The sequence below is a fragment of the Coenobita brevimanus genome, chromosome 66 (genome assembly GCF_032717465.1).
Source record: "Coenobita brevimanus isolate Jiangsu-jjx chromosome 66, ASM3271746v2, whole genome shotgun sequence".
Lineage (NCBI taxonomy): Eukaryota > Metazoa > Arthropoda > Malacostraca > Decapoda > Coenobitidae > Coenobita > Coenobita brevimanus.
The window spans coordinates 37,712,602-37,723,453 of NC_137019.1; the positions used below are offsets into that span (position 1 = coordinate 37,712,602).

General features: G+C 41.3%; 1 protein-coding gene across 1 annotated transcript in view; it reads left to right on the top strand.

Moving 5' to 3' along the window:
• Window positions 1–10,852, top strand: part of LOC145405348 (lachesin-like) — a 64,209-nt gene that overhangs the window by 14,957 nt on the left and 38,400 nt on the right. Inside the window, exon 2 of the mRNA XM_080276758.1 lies at window positions 10,449–10,679. Coding sequence (XP_080132884.1) covers window positions 10,449–10,679 — 231 coding nt within the window. The remainder of the gene's footprint in view (window positions 1–10,448; window positions 10,680–10,852) is intronic.

Here is a 10,852-nt window from a genome sequence, read left to right on the forward strand (position 1 = left end):
CCTTACCAGCACAGATGTCCACCAAAGCACTACCATTCCCAAATTCTCTTGAGGGCATAAATTCCCAAATTCTCTTGAGGGCATAAATTACAGCATTCTGAACGCCAATTCCTAAGATACCAATATTATGCTAATATTCCAATATATAAGGACGGCTTTTGTTCTCGACCTTTTTTTAATCACTGTGACCCGGGGGTTGCACTGAGCGTGTTGACCATTTCAACCTCAACGAGGGCACACCATTCGATGGAGAGGATTTATTTGACACTTCGATCATCATAACTGAGGCGGAGAGGATTCACTTGACACCTCAGTCAAAACTGGACCTTAACTGCGACCTGAAGAGCATAAGAGGATGAACAAACGAACGAACGGCAGGGCGGATGGAAAATTCACCTCTGGCTCTCAGACTTCTCCTTGGGGAATGTATACAGTCGATCATAAAAGCTGTACGCATTGAGCTCGATACTGTACAATATGACACCATGAAGGAGTGGATAGATAAGGAATAAGGATAATAATAAGAATATATGGAGAAAATGGGAAGTTGGTGATTGCCGTGAAGAGTATGCATGAAAGTGCTAAGGCTGCAGTACGTGTGGATAGTGAACTGAATGAATTTATCTGTCTGAATGTTGGGTTGAAGCAGGGATGTGTCATGTCTCCATGGTTGTTCAATCTATATATGGATGGGGTTATAGAAGAGGTACTGTACAAAGTAGGGCAGTGGATGTTGGAGCGGCCCAAATGAGAGTGGGCGGAGTTAGGAAACTTCCTGTACTGCTGTTTGCAGATGATACTGTATTGTTAAGTGAAGACGAAGGGGAACTGCAAGGCTTGGAGAAAGAGTTTGGAAGAGTGTGTAAGAAATGGAATCTAAGGGTGAATGTGGGGAAGAGTAAAGTTGTGGTCTTCGAGAGAAATGAAGTTACTGAATGTACAGTGAGGTTGGATGATAAGGAGATAGAAAATGTGAGTGCGTTTATGCATTTGGGTAGTGTGATTAGTAAGGACGGAAGTCTTGAGGATGAAGTGCTTGAAAGGGTACAACAAGGAAGAAAAGTTGCTGTTCTTTGAAGGCAGTGATAAGAAGTAGGGAAGTGAGCATGGAAGTACAAAGGTCGCTGCATGACAGTATTGTGATACCAACTCTAACGTATGACAGTGAAGCTTGGACCTTGTTGGAAGGACACAAGAGTGAGAGCAGTGGAAATGAGTTACTTAAGAGGAGCATGTGGAGTCACTTGGAGAGACAAACTGACAAATGAGGAAGTGAAGGAGAGTTGTGATGTGGATGTGGATGTGGATGTGATAGAAAGCATTAGGAGAAATACACTCGGGTGGGTTGGCCATGTGGAGAAGATAGAGAGTGAGAGACTAACGAGGAGAGGGTATGTGAGTGAGGTGGAGGGGGGAGAGGGAGGGGAAGGCTGAGGGTTAGATGGAGGGATGGAGTGGAAAGGTATATGAGAGAGGGGGGTGTGAGCTAAGGGTAGGGCAGCGAAATGGCTGAGGATAGGGCGACATGGAGGCGAGTTGTTTGTGACCACTCCTTGCGGGATCGAGGCGTCCGGCAATAGACAGATACATAGAAGGATAGATGCTGCAAAACACCTATTGGTTCTACCCGACACCAGTAGCCCTGCCTTCAAGAGGGCTACATATATTGCCTTTAAGAAGCATTTGCTATCATGTGTAGCTCACTCAGTCTTGTTAATTCACATTCAGAAACTGTAGCCTTCATTGAGAAACGTGATAGAAGCTCCTCATATCGCCTGAAATGTTTTCATGATGAATGGCAAGGACACAACAGAGAAAAATAATTCATTCGGCTTACCAACACGTTTTGCACTGTTCAGTGCTTTCATGAATCGTTAACAGTATGACAGAAGAGGATAATGCTGGGTTCTTAATTAGGAAGTCTTGAAGACAATACTAACATCTTCATTACGTGACTCCTGGTCTTAGCTGAATATAATCCCTTGGTAGCCCTTCCCCCTCAAAAAAGAAAGAAAAAGAAGAAGAAAAAAGAAAAAAGAAAAATAGTTAAGGTGGGAAAGGGATTCACTCCAACAAGGTTCACTCCTTCAAGTTTGGGAATTTCTCCCAAGGATGAACGAAATCGGCGGTGTCTGTGAACATGAAGGTTAAAAAAAAAGAAAAAAAATCAACAGCTTAATTCAGGGGGAAATTTTACACTGTATCAACAACAATGATATTCTTTATTATATAATACTAGTTTGTATCACAAAATATGAATATAAAATTAAACTTACTCCTGAGCTCAGTATTGTTTACCACTGTGGGTGGAAATTTGTAATATAACTCATGCTATACCAAGTAACCAAGCCATGTAATCTGGCCACAGTATACTTCTAAGACCTCTTTTCCCACCCTGAGGAAAGGTGTATTATTATATTATTATAAACTGTATAATGATTGCATTCTGTCAACGAACACAACACAGCAGAGTGTACTGCTAGAAGAGTGCTGTTATTCTGACACACGCGTGTTAAGTATCATCTCTCACACAGGGAGAATAAAATGCTGTGTCTTGCTGTAGGTTTGTTTGGTAGGGAACAGGAGGTAGGCTGTAAGCGACTGGACTATGGAGGATCCTATTGGTGAGGTTCTTCAGTTCAGTCTGCCGTGGCAAGTTTATTTATTTATTTATTTATTTATTTATTTTTTTGCAAGGAGGAAGGAACCAATGACCAAAAGCCCGCAAAGCTGTTCGCTCCATGAAAAAATAAAAACAAGAGAACAGAGAACCAAGTTCCTGATCTGTTCATTTCGAGATGCCTAGACACACTGTGTTTAAAAGACTGGAGATCATAGGCAGTAGGAAATACAGATAGATGAAGACAGTTCTAAAGTTGACCTGTTGCATAAATGAAGGACTGGGAGTAAAGGTTAACTCTTGCATTAGAGAGTTGGACAGAAAACGAATGAGAGTTTGCTACTAGATGGGTGCTACTCGCCCGCTGTAGTGGTGGAAGGATGCAAGCAGACAGCTCAGAGGCGCGGAGACCATTAAAATAGCGATAGAAAAGAGACAAAGAGGCAACAGTGCGGCAAACAGACAGGTTTAAGGAAGCCAGTATGAAGGGGAGTGTTTATGAGACGAAAAGCCATTGACTCCATCTTGTCGAGAAAAGCTGTAAGTGGGGAGCCTCCCCACACACATGGGAGTTGTACTCTACACAGGGGAGAATTAAACCTCTGTCTAAAATCAACAACGGTGCAAGGGTAAAGAAGGCACGGAATTTAGTTACCACACCTAATTTCTTGGAAGCAAAGTTTACAAGAGATGTAATATGAACTATCCAAAATAAATATCGAGAGAACAAAACCCAATGCAGGATTGAATTGGATATCATTAAAAATTAGAGGATACTCCTGCAGAAGAATTTGACCTGTCCTAAGATGTAAGAACTGAGTTTTTGATGCAATAATAACAAGATTTCTTTCATCCCAGTCAGAGATATGAACTACGTCAGACATTAAGTGTGCCATAGCCTCATCTCTTGTGTGTTGAAGTAACTGTTATGATGGACACTGCTAAAAACGAATGGAAAGATGAAGGGTGCAGTAATCAGCGTATGGGTGGATAGGGTTAGATGCACAGCTTAGAAGGTCATTAAGGAACAGAAGGAAGAGAGTTGGTGATAGGACAGAACCCTGAGGAACACCGCTATTGATAGATAGCTCTAGAAGAATGGTGGCCGTCTACAACAGCAGCTAAAGAATGGCTAGAAAGGAAGTCAGAGATGAAGGCACAGATAGAATGAAAAACATCATAAGAGGGCAGTTTGGAAATTTAAAAATTATGCCAGACTCAGTCGAAAGCCTTTTAGATGTCAAACACAATGGCAATGCTTTCGCCAAAGTCCCAAAAAGAGGATAACCAAGAGTCTGAAAGAAGGGTGAGAAGATCGCCAGTGGAGCATCCCTGATGGAACCCATACTGGTGATCGGGAATATTTTCTTTTGTTAAGAACAAATTTAAAAGCATTAGAAATACAGGATGTTCAAACAACTGGGCAACAGTTAAAGGCTGGGAATAGTCATCCTTCTCTGGGACAGATTAAGCAAGAGCAAACTTCCAGAAGGAATGAAAGGTATAAGTCGACAAACACAGGCAAGAAGACCTTATCTAGGCAGGACGCAAGCATAGAATCACAGTTCTTGAGGACAACAGGAGAGAATCCATCAGGCCCATATGCCTTGTTAGTACTGAGGCCAGTGAAGGCCAAAAGTACATCAGATGAAGACATTTTATTGACAGTCATGAGTAAGTCAGAGCAGGAAAGCGAAGGAAGAATAGTACCGGAATAGTCTAAGGTAGAATTGGAGGAGAAAATCTGAGCAAAAAGTTCTGCTTTTGCATTAGAAGAAACAGCTAGAGTTATCAGTGCAGAAGAGATGAGGGAAAGATAATGAAGTAAAACTGTTAGAGAGGTTTTTGGTAAGGTACCAGAAGGAACAGGAAGAATCTGAGTCAGATTTCAGAGCATTTTGTAAAAATGAAATTGGTCCTAGCGGTTCCGGGCAGAGGCATAAAGAGAGATGAGATTCAGGGGTGGATTGGTTCTGATACCTCTTGTAGGTTTTCTTGTTGTGCATACCATTAGAACAAGCGTGATTAAACCAATTTTTTTTTTTTTTTTTTTTTGTATTAGTCACAGGATAAGAGAAAGGAATGTATGCTTCCATGTCTGAGAGAATAACCTCAGTAATGCACGAGGCACTCTCAGATGGCTCTCTGCCATGGGAGCAATAATCATTCCAGGGAAAATTAAAGAAGTACTGCCTGAGAGCCTCCCAGTCAGCAGCTCCAAAGAGCCACTGCCTCTTGGGAGGGTTCATAGGTCATACTGGAGTGATGGGACAGGTTAAGGTGATGGTTGTGATTGGAGGAGCCCATCAGAGAGAAAAGATTATTAGCATAAGCAGAAGGATTTTATATAAGAAAGAGGTCAAGAAAGCTGGAACTCTCTCCAAGGCGATCAGGGATACGGGTAGGGCGCTGTACAACTTGCTCTAGGTCATTAAAGGTAGAAAAGATGTAGGCTTGTTCACCAGGTTGATCAATGAAAGGACAGGAGAGCCAAAGGTGATGGTGAACATTGAAATCATCTAAAATGGAGATTTCAGAATTTGGAGAAATTGATAGGATGTGCTCCATTGTAGAAATAAGTCAGGAAAAGTTTTCATATTCAGTAGTACGAAGTATTAAGGGATAAGTACAGAGCACAGACATATTTAGTCAGAAAATGACAGGATAGCTGAAGCCGGAGAGTAGAGAATTCTGAAGATTCAAGTTCAGGAACATGACAGAAAAATTTGTTGCTTGCATATCCACAACAGCAACTTTTGGCCTTGAAGTGAGTTTTAGAGAAAGTAGGAGGATACGGGGAAGAGTTTGCTATTAGTCGCCTCAGGTAGCTGAGTTTCTGTGAGGATGAGATGGTGAGGTTTAGAGGAAGAGAGGTGGTATTCAACAGAGAAAATTAGAGGAAAGGCCACGAATGTTGCAGAACTGAGTATGGAATGAGTCAGGCAGTGGTTCCGTGCATCTTACTTGGACGTCACTGGGAGAGGGGAGGATGCTGGGAGCTTTTATGCCCCCCCCCCGCGCCAAGACTCCGAGGCTGGGTGTCGAGCCGCCATTTTTTAAATTCATAATAGGAAGTGTGGTGTGTAATTTGCATGTATTTTGGTGTTGACAGAAGAAACTGTGTAGGAGGGTATCCTGGCCTACTTTCTGTGTTACTGAAACACCAAAAATGTTCAGCAAAAGGGGATGATCAGAAGCTAATCCCGAGGACTGATGAAAAGGGAGATCCAGCTCTCTGTCATCAGCTTTCCATTCACCGGGTGTACCACCCTGTTCTAATGGTGTGTTCGTCCCAGGAATTATGGGCATGATGATGAAGGAAAAATAAAATGAACTGAATATTGTGGTGGTAAAATAATACAAACAGAAACTTGTAGGGTTGCTAAAAAAGGCACAGGCAAACATACCAACCCTCCCAAAATATTCGAAGTTGTAGCTGCTGAACATTATTAAATAATTGCATCCGTCTTGTGTGAACTTTGATCATCTGTACACACACTGGTATAGGAGGCTGGACAGCTGGACTAAACAACTACAATGACAACATAGAAACATCCAGTTGTTAATCGCTTTCAGTCCACACACGGCTCAGCATCTCGTGTTACGGTGAGGTTTCTGTAACGGCAGCTACTCGTTATTTGAGATGATTCACATTACCTGCTTTCTGTATAGGCAAACACGATGCTTGTTCATTTACAGAGGGCACACAGGCCTTTACAGATTCACTTCAATACGAAATTAAGCCAATGAAAAGCAACTTATAAAATCTAAACTCAATCCTCGTAAACCGCATGTTTATAAACCACGGATTCGTAAACCGCGGCAAAGTGGCTGTCAGACTGCCGGCACCCTTAAACTGCTGTTAAGTCACGAAAATCGCAAATCTAGGCACCGAAGTGGGCCTTTTCCAAGGAGAATCGTAAACCACGGCATTCAATTTGATAACCGCAACCCAACAACCATCATCATCAAGCATCAGTCATTTCTGAGGCAGACTTTGAGGGCTTCCTGAGGGAGGCTGAGGAGCTGGAGAAGGGAGAACAGCATGAGGGAGCACCCCCACCTCATGCTGAGAGGTTCAAAGTTCTTCCCAACACCACCCCACTTCATTCACTTAAGTAATGTCGTCATAGGATTAAGGTGAGATCCCTTAACATTGTTTATTTCATTAAATACATGCACTGAATATTCCTAAATTTGTATGTTTGTGTTGATGGTGTAGAGATAGGTGTAGGTTGGGTGCTTTGGGGGATGGTTGGCCAAAGTCCAGACCCTAATTAATTTTTCACATAAGAGTTATCATTTATAAACCGCGGATTTTGTAAACCGCGGCAGTGGTCCAGACCCAAATTGCTGCGGTTTACGAGGATTGAGTGTAATGCGATCTTCGGAATTCAATAAATGTTTTTGAAGTATGCCAAGTAATAATGTTTGACCAACAAGTGGAACGAAATTACTGTTAACAACTATATGTACGGCCATTTCTTAGTTTTTGGGTTTATACATTCCAGCATCAGTAAAATCTATGGGTATGGTAAGATGGCCTCACGAGCTGTTGATGATCAGTCCTAAGGAAGCGGCCATTAAGATCAGCTTAAGTGTTATGCTTAAGATAATGCTCAGAAACGCACAACCTAGATAACTGCATAATCTTGAGAGTGTATACATTTTGATGCATCACCTCCAGCATCTCAGTTACATTTTTCGTTGTAACACCATGGAATAAAGTCAGCCATTTTTGGACACCTTGTATTTCTTTTGCTTTCTCTTTTCAGGGGTGAAAATGGACCAACAAGGGATATAGAGCAGAAGAAAAAAGAAAGCTGGAGAAAAGGAAAGATAAAGAGTAAATGGTAGTGCTGGTCCCCCGGTATTGGTGCCAGGGTCTCCAGGTTCTGTTACTCCTACACCTCACAGGTAAGGTTCACCACACATTTCTGTCTGAACATTTATTTTTTAGATTAAGGAGGTGGGGACGTTCCGGAGGTATTGATTCTTTTGTAAGCATTACATACATGACGAAGTAGTCACACTCAGGGGTGTGCAAAGAATGGTTGTTCATTTAAGGCTTTGATGCCCCAGAGTGTCCAAAGACTGTGGAAATGTAAAAAATGAACTTTGTGAGACACCAGTGGATAATTCAATATTTAGAGTAACTGGGCCCGTGTGCCTGAAATGAACTGGGTCGTCCATTTCTTGCTCCTGTATTCCCAGTTTGTTCTTAAGATTTATTAGGCTATTTGCATGTTTCTTAAAACTGGGGATGATTCAACCACTGTTCAGTAAGGCATCATTGGATGGAAAGGGTGAGTCTTTGGACATATTGTTGCTTGATATTGACATGCAGAATTTGCTACTCCATGTTCTGAGGTCAAGGGTGTCCAAAAAGCATTCACAGTTGCCCTGCCTGTATGTTTTAATCTGTATATAAATGGGTTTTCTTAGATTGTTTATGGATATTAATTCTGTCGGAGTGGCCTAAGTTATCATTTTTTAAATATAGATCTGTCTTTGAGGACTTATTATATTTGAGAAGATAATGTGAAGTATTTCGCGGTAGCATTTGGGATATAACATTAATTGGCTGTTGCTGTGATTCTCTTGAAGGTGATGGCTGCTTTGTCAGTGTCTGAGAAGGAGTTTTATTTGAGTTTCTAAAGCATACTGTATGTCTTATGTCGCTGTGCCCCGATAATATCCATCTTGTAATTTGTGAAGGTTTCCCAGTTTTTGAGTGGGTGAACCTGGAATGTGAGTAACATAGTGATGGAAAGATGATAGGATGAGAGATTACTGACTATTTAACAGATGGTATTGGAGGCAAGGTGAAGTCGGAGGAAGAGGCTGTATCATTAGGTCTGTTTCGAGGTACGTGCCACAAGATCAGTCCTGGTTCCAACCTTGTTCCTGATTCATATTAATTATCTCTTATCTGTCTCCCATAATCCCATTCACACACATGCAAATCACTTAACACTTCACGGTTCCTTTTGACACTTTACCACCCATTCACAATGCTTGATATCTCTAACCCCCAATTCAGCACAGCAATCTTCATAAATCAAGACTTATCTAAGATCATTGAATAAGGAAAAACCAACAGTATCTTGTTTAATGCTAGAAAACCAAAGATATCCAAAGTACTAATAGACAGATATTGCCTGATTCCTATATTACCTTCAAGGGAACCAATACTCCTATCTCTTAAGTATTAAAATTTTCTGCGTTTCACGGAACAGTACCCTCAGTTAGACCTTTCACGTTTGATCACTAGCTAAGTCGCCTAAAAAAAAAACTTAGATTGTTGTCCAGAATCTGTAAATTTCTTCACTGATGAGCAATTAGCTATAATTTACCAAAATCATGTGCACTCTCAGCTTGAAAACTGCACACCTTTTGTGGAATGGATGTGGAGAGGTTGCGCTAAAACTACTGTACTAGACAAAATTCAGAACGTTGCTATAAAAATAATTAATAGCCCTGCATTTACAAAAATTACCTCCCCTACAAGAAAAATGGCAATGCCAAATGCTCTGACGAAGTTGCGTCCATTGCACCACCTCCTCACGCCTTCTTCATGATTCACGGGTATCTGGTAACGCTCTTGACTTGACGGTCACGCTGTCATATTGCAGAACTTCCTCCTACCATAAATCCTTATTCACCGGACTGCCTCACTTTGGAACTCACTTCCCCAGATTAGCTTCAACCCAAACTTCAGCCAGCAGCAGTTCTAGTCCAACTGTTACAGATTTTTTAATGTTGGAGGAAACCTGTAATCTGGTGTCTGGATTTTTTTATACTTTAATTTGGTTTCCCTTACTCTGTTCATCCTCTTTCAAGAAATATTTCTATGGTCGTTATCGACATTGCCTATATTTTGTCTTCGTGCCCCTTATAAACACCATCATTTTGTTGTCATATGTACATTCGCTTTAAAAATTGGTTTTCAATTTTCACAAAAACTTTTAAAGAGCATGTATAAGTATAGTTATGCCTTTAAATATTTAATTGAAAATCATAATCCTGGATAGCATACCCAAACTAGTGGGGACAGACTTTATGACGTGAATAATTCTAGTTTTAGTACTCAGATTAATTGGCATCACGTTTGACACTTCACTAGGCCTTCCTTCTTTATTTACTTACTCATTCTCGCATTCCTTCATTCCTTTACTTATTCTAGGGCTTCAGCATCTGTTCATGGTTTTTTTTTTACAGTAATTGTCTTTTTATTTACATATGCTGCTTTATATGTTGGCTTCTCTGGTCTCTCTGACTGTTACTGTGAGTGTCTATTTGTCATCCATTAATTTTTAGTGTTTTCAGTAATTTGTACAGTAGGCAGCTTGGTTCATTTCTGGGTTATCCACCTATCTAGTCTCGTCCTCCCCTCCTTTCCCCCTCCCAAAAAAAAGAAAGATAAAGTCCAAACTGTGCAGATTTCACATTAATGAAACCATAAGAACATATTAGATCACTCGAAAATTACCTGAAGGGAAACTGTTAGACTCTGATTATGTTTTGCTTGAAAAATCCCTCAGGAAAAATTATATGGGTAAACGTAATCGATTTAATGCCCCAAAGAAACATGGCCGACGGTAATTAAACTTGACAATTAATGTTTTAACTAGCTTAATTCTAAAGTTAAATGTTGACACACACTTTTCAGGCTCCGCTGATGAGGGTGATAGTCAGCAAAGAGCGGATTTTAGGGAAAAAAAAAATAGACTTTTCTTTTTGCTGGGCTTTTCCCTCAAATCCATCGCAAGCAACAGCAACCAGTTACCCTGTAGAAGTTGATTTATGAGTGTTCGCTCGTTGCCAGCGTCAGTGTGCCCATCTCCCATTCTCAGTATGGTCCCGGGAAGACGAAGGCACCGATGGAGGTGAGACAGAAGGACACACAGCAGCAGCAGCAGGAGGTGGTGGTGGAGGCAACACGACAGTGGGATCACAGCCCTACTTCCTCCACGACCAGCTCACCCTGAACGTGTCCGTGCAACTGGATTCCACTGTACACCTGCACTGCCGCATCCAGGGCATCAAGGACCAATCGGTGGGTAGTGAGGGGGTGCATTAATTATATTCTCTTTTGATCTATGTTTTTGATTGCACAAAGGTAGGTTAAGTATATTTTCCTCTCTCTCTCTCTCTCTCTCTCTCTCTCTCTCTCTCTCTCTGAAGATCTATGAAACTCTACGGAAATGCCCCGCCTCCTCTTCCACGTCC